Source organism: Lonchura striata, chromosome 7 (assembly GCF_046129695.1).
Source record: "Lonchura striata isolate bLonStr1 chromosome 7, bLonStr1.mat, whole genome shotgun sequence".
In the NCBI taxonomy this organism is placed as follows: domain Eukaryota; kingdom Metazoa; phylum Chordata; class Aves; order Passeriformes; family Estrildidae; genus Lonchura; species Lonchura striata.
The window spans coordinates 29,398,790-29,413,775 of NC_134609.1; the positions used below are offsets into that span (position 1 = coordinate 29,398,790).

Genomic DNA, 14,986 nt, shown 5'->3' on the forward strand with positions numbered 1-14,986 from the left:
TGCACTTCCTCCATTACCCAGGTTGATTTCTATGTGTGGAGACTTTAATTTCTGCTTTTCCTTTCTTCCCCTTTTATTCAGTAACTTCCCTAATACCTTTTTTAAAGGTTTTATGTAGTGTTTGTCACCTTGAAGCTGCTTGTTTTGACAGCTCCTTTGACATCTCTGGAGTTCTCCCTGGAGACAGAGATGATTATCCCAGGAGAGCCTTCCTGTCTGCTTTTCCTGAGTGGGACAACAGCAGCATGGCTCTGTCAGCCACAAACTTTCAGCAGCAACTATTAATTTCCCATTTGAGAGCTGCAGCTCCTGGTGCTCTGGCATCTCCCAGCTGTGATGATATTCTTCCCCTTCTGCTTCCACAGCTCCAATCTTTGCATGTTTTGCTGGTGTTCTCCCTGCAGGCACTTTGTAACCTTTGGGATGGCTTAATCTCTGCTCCTGTTGAGCTTGTGGCACTTCTGACCTTGGTTTTGGCTGAAAGGGAAGTTGGGTGTTGGATGGAAGCTCCAGCATTTTCTGAGCTCGGAGTCACTGCTGACACACGGATCCTGCGGCGCAGGGAGGGACCGGATTATTGACAAACAAAGTACCAGGGCTCGTTTATTTTAAAACAACTCTAAACTTTAACATCGATGAAATGTTTTCCTCTTGGTTTTGATGGTCATTTTGGTGTCTCTCAAATACTACCCCTGTATCTGACCTGTTTTATCCCAGTTTCTCACAGAGGTCACGGATAATTCACTGCTGGGCTGTGCTGAGCACTGACAAGAAGCAATTACTCTGTGAAAAGGTGACCTCTTGTTTGGATGTTTGAGGCTGGTAACCAAGTTTTCAGTTTAAGTGAACAAAATACAGAGTTTTGTAACTTGGACACTTTGGTTTCAGCTTTTTTTAGCCCCCATCTAACTCCATGTGTGTGGCACGTGGACACAGTGGGAAAAGGGTAGAAACAAGGACAGACAGGCCTTTTGCCCAATAAGGCTCAAAGCCAGCAGCACCTCTTGAGCACTTTTTGGCTTTATTTTCCAATGGTTTGATAATGCTTTAGCTCTTGAGAATGTACAGAAAACGTTGTTTGAGTTGTAGCTGCCTTTGTACTTATAGCCCACAGTGATCTCTTCATCACAGAACAGTCTGAGTTGGAAGGAACCTTCCCCTCCCACTGCACTGTAAATATTCACCAAGTGTGACCAGAATGATGTTTCTGTACCTTATGGTTACCTCTCAGTGTCTCCAAGCCCCAGATTGCAGCAGAGCTCTTGCCTTTCAGAAATTATAGAAATTTTATCACTTTTTATTGAAAACTGCACTGAACGCTAAATGTCCACCTTTACAATAAACAAATACAGTAACGGTAACACACTAAACCAAAACATACTGATAGCCATTGGTTTCTTTTTTGTCTGTTTGGGACAGCTCAAGATTTCTTTTTTTTTTTTTTTTTTTGTCACAGAAACAGGAATGTACCCATACAAAGGCTCAAAACAGGCCATCTTTAAAAACAAAAGGCGGTGATTCACAAAAGACTATGAATATAACATGTAACTAGTTGATACAAATCTAATAGGATTTGTTAAAATCAGTCACATCTAATAACACATCTTGAAGTGTTCTTGTATAAAATATCACGTGAAGAAAAGAAGACTTTTATCAATGTCTAAAAAAGTGGATTTTGTTCATAGACAGTCTGACAAGTTACCATAAAAAGTGTTTCCTGAGACATAAGGAAATGCAACATTATTCTTGAACCCTTTCCAGCTCAAGACTTTTTCCACTTGATAAAATAGCTGCAGATTTAAAACTGAGAAAATATATCTGAGTACAAATAAGTGTGTGAAACTTAATACTTTCTTTTTTTTTTTTTTTCCTTTTTTTTTTTTCTTTTTTCTTCTTTATTTTTTCTTGCATCATTGCAGGGCATAGGTGGATGCACAGCTACTTTATTCAGTGTATTGGGCAGAGGAGAGACTGGCAGTTTGGTTTTCCTTAGCTGGGAGGGCAGTGGTCGCTGCCAGGAGCTCTTTCTGCCCTTCCCATCCCACACATCCCGGCTGGAATGGCTGGAACTTAGACCTGGCGGGAGAACTTCTGTTACACGGCACTGGCCACTGCAAAAAGGAGGAGGAGGAGCATTTTCTTTCTTTTTTCCTTCCACTTCTAAGCCAGGACTGCTGCCCCCTGTTAGGAGAGGTCACCAGATGCAAGAGAAAGGAAAGGGCTGAAGCCACACAATGGTTTCTTGTTAACTCTGTAAAGATGGCTTAATTCAGTGGCCTGGACACAGTGCAGGAGCCCTGTCCTTCCCAAGGAGCTGAGGGGGTGAAAAGAAATTATTTTTATTCATGTGATTGATGCACAGATGAAGGAAACTCGACACACAATAACAGAAGTTGCTCATTAATGTATCACATCTTAGTTTTCAGCACTGCAGGGAGCAGGTGACTTCTCCAGGGCTTCTCCCCAGTCTTGGCTGCTGTCACTTTGTCGGGAACACTGGAACATCAATGATGCTTCTGTCCAAAATCAGCATTACAAATTTCGTATCAAATTCTTCTCTTTTTAGTTCATGTATAACTTCTTTTCCAATGTCTCTTGGTCCTAAGTTTATGGAATGGTTTTTAAATTATCTGCTATTGCTCGTTGGGATGTTCCCTGTTGTCGCCGTGTTTTGTGGGCTGGTTGGGCGATGGAGCTTGGGACGGGTGTGCCACTGTGGGAAGGTTGTGGGTAACAGGGATGCCTCCGGGAATGATGCCCTCCATAGCTGCTGGGATTCCTCCTGGTGCCACACTCACCATCCCAGGGGGATACCTAGCAGAGGGGACACAGAGAGGCAGGTTTGTCACAGCACAGCTCATCACACAGCACCACTGTGGAGAAAACTCAGCACAGAGATCCCCTTCCCTCCTGGAGCCAGGTTTGCTTTTCCTTTTAAGTTACAACGGAGGGCTCAGAGTTAAACATTAACTGCTGTGCCTTGGCTAAGTGTTCTCTGCTACACCATCAGGACTGCAGCTTGTTCTGTGCCTTCTCACAGCCTCCTGCACCACTGGGGAGCCTTTCTCCTTTGGAAATTTGGGTAAGGAACCATCTGGAACGCTCTCTGAAACTCCAAATGCTGGTGTGCTGACCCCATCATCCCTGTGTGTGAATGCCTTGAACACCTACACCTGGTTTGTAAATACTTCCTGGAGCTGCATCTTCCTTGTGGAACAGCACAGCTCAAAAGATGGGATCAGATCTAATCTAACTTCCAAGAGCAATTACACACATTCCAATAAACAACAGTGAGTTTGGAAAAGGAGAATAATAATAATTTCTTCAGTGCGATGTGGGAGCAACGAGGACAAAACCATGTGGAGCTGTGGCCATGTGAGGCCTGAGGCCTCCCACTTCAAGGTGGACTGGGAAGCTGGGAGGGAGTTTTACCTGCCCATGAAGGTGGTGAGCTGAGCCAGCTTCCAGGGGCCCCAGGGCTGCAGCTCCAGGGAGCTGAGCCAGGCTGAAGCTCCCTGCAGACAGGTCAGGCTGGGAAGCCAAGGCTTGTCCTCAGAGCTGCACTGCCCACGTGTTTGGGAACAAGAGTGGGAACAGGGTTTGGAAGTTCTGGTGGTCAGAGGGAGCCTTCACTGCTGCCAGGAGCTGTCTCAGGGCTCTGCTGCTGGGTAACTCTGGCTTGGCTCTGCCTGACATGACCTGATGTGCCCTGCAGGGTATTTTGTAGCTCAGAGTATTTTTGGCAGTGGTGATACCCTGAATGAGCCCATGCTCCAGCTCCTTGAGCCCAATGTCTCCTACCAGCATACTTGGAGCCATCTAAACAGAGCAGTAAGTGACCCCTAATCTGGATTAGGTGGGAATTGGGCCACCTGACTACAGCCCTGCACTTGGAGTTTTTCCCCTGGCTCATTAACCCCAGAGCTGGGCCTGGCTCACAGAGGCTGGTCACAGACAGGAGCAGAGCTGCTGCTGCAGTTCAGAAGTCACATCAGCTTCTGGGGGGATCTGGGGGGCTCCTGCCTCTTCCAGAGCCGCTGCCCAGTCACTCCCAGCCCGCAGGGATGCAGGCTCTGGGAAGGGAGGCTTTACCCACCCTCTGGGGCTGGCTCGACCCCATCAGCAGCCCCCGAGCTGTGAGTGCTGGTCCCCAGGGAGGGGTGACAGCGGCCGGGTACACCAGTGCCCACCCTGCTGCCCCACCCGCGCCGTGCCAGCGGCCGCGGTGCTCCCGGTGCCCCGGTGTTCCCGTTCTCCCGGTGTCCCGTTCTCCCGGTGTCCCGTTCTCCCGGTGTTCCCGTTCTCCCGGTGTCCCGGTGTTCCCGTTCTCCCGATGTCCCGGTGTTCCCGTTCTCCCGGTGTTCCCGTTCTCCCGCTCACCTGTACGTGGCACCATTGAGCTCGGGATGAATCGCCTGCTGGTCTATTACTGACCACGGAGCCGTCGTGACAAAGAATTCCTTATTCACGCAGTTCCGTAGGCTCTCTGGGATGCGCCCTGGAGTTGGTGAGGAAGGTGAGTCTGTGTCAGCCTCATCACCCTCTAACGAGCTGCAATGCTTAAAATTTCACTGTGTCTGTCCGTGTAAAGGATGGGAGGAAAAAACATCCCACGTTCCTTGTTTCAGGAGGATGCTTTGGCTGTCCTGGGTGCAGGGTTGGAGACCAGTTTCCCACCCTCACTCCCAACACTTGGCTTTTAGAGGAGCTGTTCCCTTGAGGGTGATTTTCAGGACAAGAGAAGAGCTCTTTTGCTGGAATATTGTGCCCACCACCTTGGGATTCCGTTTTGGAATGCAGTGCTGTGTCTGCACCACTGTGTGGGTTAGCACCAGAAACAGGGGCAGCAATTACTGCTTCCTTCTCCTGTTCTTCCCAGCCACAGACACCAGTATTTACCCGTTCATTAAAAAAACAAGACCAACACAAAACCTGTCACCCAGTCACAACCAAACAGGGAACTTTGGGTTCTCAGCTCTTTACTGGGAAGCAAACTGGGGTTAGATCCCTTTCCCATGGGCAGGGTGAATCCCTGTTTCTGGCACCCAGGGAGCCAAGCCCAGTGTCCCAGGGGCTGGGTACCTGTGATCGCACGTCGGATCTCGGTGGCAGCAGCTTCCCTCATCTCTAGGGATGCCTGCTCGCTGTACCAGGCTGTGTGTGGGGTGCAGATCAGGTTGGGAGCATCTTTCAATGGGCCTTGAGCAAAACTGGGAGCAGGGGAAAACAAACAGTAATCAATGTTAAAATGAAGAATGAAAGATGAACAGCAAAAGGTTTGTGGCCTGCCCTCTGCATATGCAACACCCCTTCCAAGGCCAGCCTGGATGGGGCTTGGATGAACCTGCTCTTGTGAAAGGTGTCCCTGCCCACAGCAAAGAATTGGAGCTAGATGAGCTTTAAGGTGCCTTCCAGCCCAAATCATTCCGTGATTCCCTGGCCTGATGGTCCTACCAGCCCAAAATGGCCACAGAAGTCCTGGGGAGGAAGCACAGCTTCTGTGCAGGGCTCAGAAAATGCAGCTTCTGAAAATGCACCAAAAAAGAGCTTAAATATCAACCCATGGAGTGGTTGGGCTTAATGCTCCCATGGGAATAATGTTTGGGGTGTCTGCAGCAGTGTGGGGATGAAGGGACAGGCTGTGGGTCCACACAGGATGGGAAGGGTGGACACTGGGGTTCCCCTTGTGTAGGAGCACACATTTTGTTCTTTAAGTATGTCTGTGATGAGAGAAGCTGCACTCTCAGTTACAACCCAGCCCTTCAGAGGCTGAAGGCAAAAATGCCCAGCACCAAGTGCAGTGAATTTGTCCTCAAGGACTAGAGAATATTCTGGGGCTTTTTCTAAACACAGGCTGGGTTCTTGTTCCAAGCTCCCAGTGTCCCCTTGTGCACACAACCCCAGTGCAGGACTACAAGGTGACAACAGCAGGACTGTCCCCCTGTGCCGGGCAGTGTCACCAGGGACACTGACACTCCGTGGGTGCTGGGTACCCCCGGCCGTGCCACGGCAGACGGTGGCACCGATGCCACCCCAGGGTGGCAGCGGCTTTACCTGAACGGTTCCGACTCGTGCACGTCGAGCGCGGCCCCTCGTATCCGGCCCTCCTTCAGCGCTTGGGTTAAGGCCTTCTCGTCCACCAGCCCCCCGCGGGCCGTGTTCACCAGGAACGCCCCCTGCCTCATCTGCCACGCCCAGAGAGGGATGATGGTCAGCTGGGCACACCGACCCCATCCCGCCCTCACCCCCCACCCTGGGACGCTGCCTCCATCTGTGGCAGCATCCTGCTTTTTGTGCTCCAGCCCCACAGCAACCCCCATCCTGCTGCACATGGGTTTTCCATGGGATCTCCACCTCTGGATGGTGTTGGCAAACAAAACTCACCGTTGCCATCACCTCTGCACCACAGGAATAGGGATTATTTACCTGGCAGGACACTGCTCCCCCTAAACACAGAGGGGAGACACAGCTGGGTGCAGGCAGCTCTTGGAGCTGAGGGATCTGTGGCCAGCTCCTGCCCACCAAAGCTCTCCTCGGCCATGCAGGTGAGGCGCATGAGTTACCTGCTTAATCGTGAAGTCGTTGATAAGGTGGTGGTTGTGTTCGTTGAGGTTGCAGTGCAAGGAGACGCAGTCGCTCTGGTAGAGCAGGTCCTGCAGGGTGTAGACCCGCTGGACGCCCAGGGAGCGCTCGATGCCGTCCTGCAGGTACGGGTCATAGAAGATCACGTTGAAGCCAAAGGCCTTGGCTCGGACCGCGACCGCCTGCGCAGTGCGACCTGTGCCGAAGGGAAGGGACAGGGGAGTTAACTGAGCCAAATCCCCTCTGTCCATGAGGCTGAGATCCCAGCAGGACCTGAGGATGTCCCCTGGGGGCTGCTGGGCTTCCCGAGCATTCCCTTGCCTTGCCTCAGTTTCCCCATTTAAACATGCTCATATGAGCTCGTATCAGCATGTTAGCTGATGCCACCTCTAACGGTGGAACTCTACAGCTGTGGCTGAACTTAAGGTTTGTGTTACACAGCCCTGCCACTGTGCAGGCCAGAGTGGCTCAGGAAGGCTGGGTTGGTGTAGCTGTGGCTCAGGGACGGGGTGTTTTTGGGAGAGGACAGCAGCACTACCTCTAGAATTGCGGTCCCTCTAAATCACCACTGTGTTTCACCAGTGCTCCTCCAAGGACTCAACCACAGCTCAAAACCAACCCCTTCCCCAAAAACCCACGTGAGATGTTCTCTCCGTTCCACACCGACCCGCTGCGGTGGCTCTGCTTTTGCAAACGCTCCTCCTGGGCCCTGCCCAGGGCAGCGCGCAGCCCCCCGGGAGCCGCACGCACCGAAGCCGATGAGGCCGAGCGTCTCGCCGCGGATGCGGGCGGCTCCCGAGGCCACCTCGCGGATCTGCTCCACGCTCTGCACGCGCGTGCCCTCGCGCAGCGCCTGGTACAGCCACGTGTTCCGCCGGTACAGGTTCAGCACGTGGCACACGGTGGAGTCGGCCGTCTCCTCCACGGCGGCCGAGGGGATGTTGCAGACGGCGATCCCTGCGGAGGCCACACACGGGTCACAGCCCTGCCCAGTGCCAGCCCTGCCCGCTCCTGTCCCTCCTGATGGACTGGCATGACTCCCAGCTGCCCTTCCCACAAGCTCCTTACGCTGGTGTTCGCTCCGTGCCCCTTGAACACCCAGAGATGATGGTTCAACCCCATCACCCCATTCTGGGGGTGCCTTTTCTGGTGCCCAGCCCAGCCCTGGCACCGTTGTTTTGGCCCCGGTCACTGACTGACTGCACGGTTTAAAAACCACCTTATGGAAAGCAATACCAATTAAACTTTACGCTACATTTGTGGGGAGTCATTACATTTTCTACTCGAAACCACATCATTTGGCCACCCAATTTGCCAAGTAAAAAAAAGAAGGATTATGCTGCAGTATCCCATTACTTTATTCGTTATATCTTTTCCTTCCTGATGTTCAAAGCCTCAGAACATTGTTATAATGGATAATAACAATAAGAGTTAAAAACATGAGGAAACCATTACACTGAGGAGACACTGTTCTCCTCTTGAAAAAAGAAAACAATTCACTATATTGAGAATTGCTTTTTTTAGGAATGACTATTTGAGACTCTCTTATCGCAATTATCTCTGTAAAACGGCTCAGGTGGAATGGCTGTTATTCTTCACTTCCCCAGAGATAACCCTTAATACAACATATCCCAAACAGCACTGCAGGGCTGCTCCACAGACTGAATCTTGGGATCAGGTGAGTAAAGCCTGTTGTAACTCAGTTGTTAAAACCAGCGTTACAATTAAGCTCCTGGAGCTGGGGGTGTGCAGCCAGAAGTCTCTGTGACCACCCAAACCAGTATGGAAACTGGGTGGCCCCAACAGTGTCTTACAACATGACCCTCCCTATTTTTGGCAATCCACGCTAAAAGCCCTTTTCAAGTTCCTGAGGCACCTCTGATGAGATGGCAAAGGAGGTGGCAACAACCCAACACACAATTCCTGCTCCACCATCCAACACAGAGCCTTCCCAGTGGAGCAAGCATGACTCACAGAACCAGCTCAGATCAAGAGACTGATCTTGCTTAACAAAATCTAATAAAACACCCTTCCTCCAATTTTTCTAAAGCTGTATCAACTCTCCTGTGCCAGAAATAGAACAGCCATTCAAATATCCAGCTGTATGAGGGGCACCTGGAACTCAGAACAGTGCAGGAATGAGGGATTCAGACAGGCCAAATTTAACATGATATGAACCCAAAAGCTGCCTTCTAAAACTGCACAAAGGCTCAAAACAGGCCATCTTTAAAAACAAAAGGCAGTGATTCACAAAAGACTATGAATATAACATGCAACTAGTTGATACAAATCTAATAGGTTTTGTTAAAATCAGTCACATCTAATAACACATCTTGAAGTGTTCTTGTATAAAATATCACATAAAAAAAGATTTTTATCAATGTCTAAAACAGTGGATTTTGTTCCTAGTCTGACAAGTTACCATAAGCAGTTTTATTCACTTCATGGTCAAGTTTTCTTGTCATAACATTCTCTGTGTGCAAAAGAATCTCTGTGAACTGCACCTGTAATTTTAGGGGCTGAATGGAGGCCTTGCCTGGAACTCTGCTGCACCAGCAGGGTCCCAGGGAAGCAGCAGATCCTTGTGCTGATTTTAAAGGATTGGAAGGCCAGGGGAGGAAGTCAGGGTGTGAGCTGGGACCTACCAAGCTCCCCAGCAGCTTTGATGTCGATGTTGTCGTAGCCGCTGCCTATTCGGACGATGACCCGCAAGGCCTTGAACTTCTCCAGGTCCTCCCGGGTCAGGGTGATGGTGTGGTACATCATGGCCCCCACAGCTTCATTCAACACCTGCAACAAACACAGCAGTCAGGAGCCACCAGCACACCTGGGGGGACACCTGCAGCTCAGGAATCAGGAATATGACCCAGTGAGTTGCACATTTTCACTGCTGACCTGCTCTCTGAGCCAGGTGTCACCAAACCCTGCAGGGGTGTGACCCACCAACAGCTTTGGCATTGGATTTGGTGAATGTCTGAGAATTATGATGTTACACCTGAGCAGACCAGGCAGATGAAAACCACGTTTGTCTCTCACCTGGTCCCTTTTCCAGTTGGTTATCTGCAAACCCCTCTGCTTCCAAGCAGCAGTAATTCTGCTTTTGGAAAGGAATTGGGTGTTGCAGCAGTGTCTCTTGGGGTTGAACAGGACTGTGTGACATTTGTAACACCTCACCCTCCTTGTGCATGTGAAACCCTGGCCACACCAGTCACATCTGCCTCTCCTGGCTCTTCTCAAGGGGACCTGAGAACCTCTGCAGAGGCTGCACAGTCACACAGGGCTGGGCTTTGCCCCTTCAGTGAAGATCCAGACCTTTATTTGTCCTTGTCACAAGCTACCTCAGTGCTCCAAAAACCCAAGACCCATCCAAACCCCCCCTTAAGCCTGGCTCACCTATTAATGTCTCACAAAAAACTCCCATTCTTCTTTTCCCAGATTTAAAATCTGCAAAAACCAGCACTGATGCTATTTGTATTCCTCTTTCCTAGATCCTGGAAATGATTTCTGATAATTTCAAACCTCATTTGAGGTATCTAAAATAATATTTTCATGGGAATCTCAACATGTAGTTGAGGTTCCAAGCAGAAACACTGCATGGATCTGCCTGAATGATTCCCAAACCTCCTCCACTCCCTCTGGAGAGGGAGGAGCTACTGGAGGTGCACTGAGCACCTGTGAAGACCCACCAGCTGCAGCTGGGATGGAGTCAGCAAAGACACAGCAGCAGCTCCACAGGCTTCAAAAAACATGAGAAATGTTAAGAACATTGATGTGAAAAACCTGATAAAGAGATAAAGTGACTTTTTTTTTTCCAAAATAACATCTGGTTTCTAAAACAGCCTGAATGAATTTTAATCTGCAGTGGGTTCTGTTGGTGTTATCTGCTGATTGACTCAAAGTGCAGCTTTGTACACTTTCTGCTCAAAAATCAATCACAGACTGGTTTGGGTTGGAAGAGAGCTCATTTTTCCACACCCCTGTCATGGCAGGGACACTTTCCACTGTCCCAGGATGCTCCAAGCCCTCTCCAACCTGGCCTTGGGCACTGCCAGGGATCCAGGGGCAGCCACAGCTGCTCTGGGCACCTTGTGCCAGGGCTGCCCACCCTGCCAGGGAACAATTCCCAATTCCCAATCTCCCATCCATCCCTGCCCTCTGTCAGTGGGAGCCATTCCCTGTGTCCTGTCCCTCCCTCGTCCCCATCCCTCTGCAGCTCTCCTGGATCCCTTTCAGGCCCTGGAAGGTTCTTTGAAGATGTGGAAGAGCAAGGCCAGCCCCCGCTGCCCCCAGCCCGCCCAGCTCCCCCGGTACCTTCTCGTGAATCTCCTGAGTGGATTGTGCGTCACAGAAGGCCACGGTGGCCAGGTCCTTCAGGATGGGCATCTCCACGGTGCAGTCCCTGCCGTCCAGCAGGGCCACCAGGGGCCGGGGGTGCATGGGGCCGTTCATGATCTGCGGGCGGATACCTGCGGGCACAGGGGTCCCTGTCAGGGCAGGGAGGGGCAGCAGCACCTGGTGACATCCTGGTGACAGCAGGGTCAGGGCAAACAGGGCTGGAGCCTGGCCAAGGGGCTGGAACGCTCCCTGGGAGCACAGCTGTGGTTTTGCCCCTCTTTTGTTAGGCTTTACCATTCTGACCACCTCAGAAAAACCAAATCCAAACAGAGAATCACATTAAAGATAGGATTACTGAAAAATCACGAGAAGAGCAGGACACCGAAAACCTCTTTAGCACAGAAGTTATACTCTGATGTATTACCAGCTACCAAAGGTTTCATGGGAACAGCAAAGTTCATCTTTGTAATCCCAACATTCTCCTCTGAGATGAGGAAGGAATTGATCACCACCAAGGGCCACAGAAGGCTGAATTTTATATTCTATTTATTGCTCTGTTGGGGGATTAACTGGTTAATTTTGTGACAAGTCACTTAGAAATCTCTACACCTCCCTTTCAGTATAGGTGTTTGTTACATTAGGACCCTATGATATATCTCAGGTACCTTTCTCAGCTGCCCGGGCATTTTTTGGGCAGAGCACAGGTGAGAGGACCAGGTCCTCTGGGTACACTGTGAGGCTTTATTTCTGCTGCTGCACCATGAGGTGGCTGGAGCTGGAGGGTCTGGGTTTGAGTCTCTAAACCCTCACACAAGCAGCTCCAGCAGAGCTTCTCCTTGCCAAACCCAACTTCTGCACAAGAACCTGCCAGGGCTACCAGCCAACATCTGTCTGGCCTCTAAATGCAGTGGCTTTGCTGGTTAGGGGAACAAGCCCAGGGCTCGACTGAGGGAACTCCATGGGGCTGCTTTGGGGTATTTTTTGGGGGAATATCCCAGGGGATTACAGACATGGGCACTGCTGGCCACAGCGATGAACCCCAGACCTGTGAGCACCAAGAGCGTGGTCCTGGGGAGGGACCCTGCACTGCTGCTACACTCACACAGCCACACTCATCTGACATGGGAAAAAATAACTCCATGGAAACAGGCAGGTTTAATGGAGTGGGTTTAGTGGCTTTCCATTCCTTTGCTACTGGATCTGCTTAAGGAAATGAAGAACCAACCAGCCAGCAGGCCTGAGTGAAGGTTTTCAGCATTACAGGTGGGTGCTTTTGGAACTGGTCCTTCCCTCCCCCTTCCCTACTGAGGTCTCCATTCCTGGAGACCAGTATGGAGACAATCCATAATGTTTGCATGCATTTCATCCAGATGGGAGTGCAAGTGTGTCAGTAGGCAGTGAGACGATCTGGATAAGGGAAAGAAGCTTGTGATAAGCAGATAAGCAAGAATAAAAACATGCCCAAATCTCCGAGTGCTTACACAATCCCTCTGGGCAGCACTGCACCCAGCTAGATTATTTTCTCAGGTTAACAAGCAAGTGAATTATAACACTGACTTAAATGCTTTCTAATGTGTATGATCTCCAAGGCTTAGAGCATCACCTGCCAGCCTCACACCACAACTGCAAACAAAAAGGAATCTGATGCAGGGCCAAGGTGGCCGTGGTTGTGCCAGTCCCAGCGGCCACCAGCCCTGTCCCCAGGCTTGGAGCCCAGTGCCCACCAGGGACCAGGACCATCCTCAGGGCAGAGCAGGGTGCACACAGAGGGTGGAGTGGCTTCCTGTGAGTGTGGCAGGTGGAAGATGAAACCACAGGTTATCTGAAACTTTGACATTTAATCCAAGCCCCAAAATAACAGGTTTATTATGCTGCCCTTACATAAGCTTCTTTGAAAGTCAAACAAAACACAGCTTTTTTTTTTTTTTTTTCCCTTTTTCTTTTTTTGAAACAGCATCTGTGTCTTTGCTTGGGATTAGGGATGTAATTGTGCATGATGACACAGGCTTCTTAGGCACGTCACCCTTGCCCACACACTCAAGTGCAGTGACTGAGGATGAATGTGGCTGGAACCCGTGAGGTACTCACAGGAACTGCTCTTGTTCCTCCTACTTCGAGGAGGGAATTTATTTCAGCTCGACAAGGAAAGTTCTGAAGCAAATCAATACAGGATGAGGTGCATAATGTATGGAAATTACATTTTAATGAAAACCATTGGCAGGTTTGTAGCTTAAACCGTGCTCTGTTTTCCTTGCCCACCTCTCCCGCAGCCTTTCCACCACCCTGCATCCATTCCACCGTCCTGGTTCCTCCCTACCTCTGCACAAACACATCCAAACCAACATTTGGGATGACAAAACCAAGCCACCTGGCTCAAACAGCACGTTTGTTCTGCAGGCGACTGCTTCATTAACAACGAGGTATGCCATGGATCAGAAAATAATTAAACAGCAGCCACTCCTCCCGAAATTGTGATAAAACATCGCAGCCATTAACCCTTTTGCTCTGCCAAACTGAGGGTACAACGCTGTGTAAACCATGAGCATCACCACCCCTGCAAAGATCTCCTTGGGGCTGGGCTGGGATCAGCTCGGCCTCCCAATTTCGGTGCCTCCCAATTTCGGTGCCTCCCAATTTTGGTGCCTCCCAATTTCGGTGCCTCCCACGTCATCTGAAGCTGATTTTTGCTGAGAACCCCCCCAGCTGTTCCTGTGAAGTTGGGGCAAGTATTGTTCAATAATTTTTTTTTTAAGGCGTTTTCAGCCGCCTGCGGAGCCTGGCCAGCAGTGTGGGGAGAGCTTGCTAAGAAAGAGGGAGAGGAGCAAGGCTTTACAAGGAAAGGGAAAAACATTAAAAAAAAAATAAAAATAAAGAAGAGGCAAAAAAGCAAGGTTCTGCAGCCATAGAGAACTCAAACTCCACCCTGGTTCACAGGCAGCGCCGCTTGTTGCACGCAGCCCCGCGTATAAAGTGCTTTTGTTTCATTTTTAATAACACAAAGCCTGCTTGTCCTTTCCTGCCGCTCCTCCCCTTTGCCACCCACTTGTATCCGATCCCAATGGCACCCCTGCCAAGAGAATTAGGGAGTGCTCCCTGCTAAATGGCAGCCTTTGTGTGACCGCAAGCCGGCTGGTACTATCTCACCGAAACAAAAGCAGAAACCATTTGCCTAATTCTTATTAATCTCAGTTGCCTTCGCCACGCAGCATTAAAATTAAAAAAAAAAAAGGAAATAAGGAAAAAAGGCTTTAAACATGTTGCCCTGCAGTATATAAAAGTGCATCAAGAAGCGATCCTGACACTCGCCTGAATTACCCGCTCGCAACCAAGTAGCTACAGTTTTACAGTCAACTACACACTTTATTAAACAAACAGAAAAGAAACAGGAAATTTCCCCTTGCCTGGAAAATGTTGCCTCCACATTCTTCTTCTTATTAAAAACCACACATGGCAGTGGAGGAGTAGGGAGGGAGGAGGAAGGGGGGGACCCACACACGATAAAATACTACCACTTTTCAGTGCGGTGCCTCTCCTTTCGTCTACGAGGGGGTATCTTCAAACAAGCGATCCCGCGGCCCACAGCTGCACCATCTCAAGACAAATGTCTCTTTGAACACGGAGGGAAAAGAAAAGGCTTTTGTCCTGAGCCCCAGAAGAATGGTCTGAAATTGCGAGAGGAGTTACAGTCACCTCTGCGCGGCTCCCAACTCCTCAGAGCACTCCCTCCAGACTTTGCCGAAGCTTTTAACTAATCGTAGTTCTTTCCCAGCCCTTGAATAAAATCATGTGAGTGCCAGCCAAAAAATCTTATGCTATGCACACTAAAGGGTTTGTATATGTCACAGTTGCTTTTCCCCCTTCCACTCCCCTCCTCCTATTGACTTGCACATATGACGGTTTTTTTTTTTTTTTTCAAGTTGTCTCAAATGGATTTAATCTGTGCCACACTGCGTTTTATGTTTGTTTGGGTTTTTTTTTGTCTGCGTGGCTTTTTTTTTTTTTTTTTCCCTTTTTCCCAACTTAAAAATGAAACATGCCTTTCTTTCCATGCAAGCGTGGCTGCAGAAAA

General features: G+C 49.8%; 1 protein-coding gene across 1 annotated transcript in view; it reads right to left on the reverse strand.

Annotated features, from left to right (window-relative positions):
* Positions 1-1,002: 1,002 nt before the first annotated feature.
* CTBP2 (C-terminal binding protein 2) overlaps positions 1,003-14,986 on the reverse strand; it is a 133,717-nt gene continuing 119,733 nt past the window's right edge. Inside the window, exons 3-10 of the mRNA XM_077784739.1 lie at positions 10,894-11,048; positions 9,228-9,372; positions 7,333-7,539; positions 6,564-6,778; positions 6,055-6,185; positions 5,083-5,210; positions 4,381-4,498; positions 1,003-2,814 (exon numbers count right to left, since the gene is read on the reverse strand). Of these exons, the coding sequence (XP_077640865.1) occupies positions 2,634-2,814; positions 4,381-4,498; positions 5,083-5,210; positions 6,055-6,185; positions 6,564-6,778; positions 7,333-7,539; positions 9,228-9,372; positions 10,894-11,048 (1,280 nt within the window). The 3' untranslated portion in view covers positions 1,003-2,633. The remainder of the gene's footprint in view (positions 2,815-4,380; positions 4,499-5,082; positions 5,211-6,054; positions 6,186-6,563; positions 6,779-7,332; positions 7,540-9,227; positions 9,373-10,893; positions 11,049-14,986) is intronic.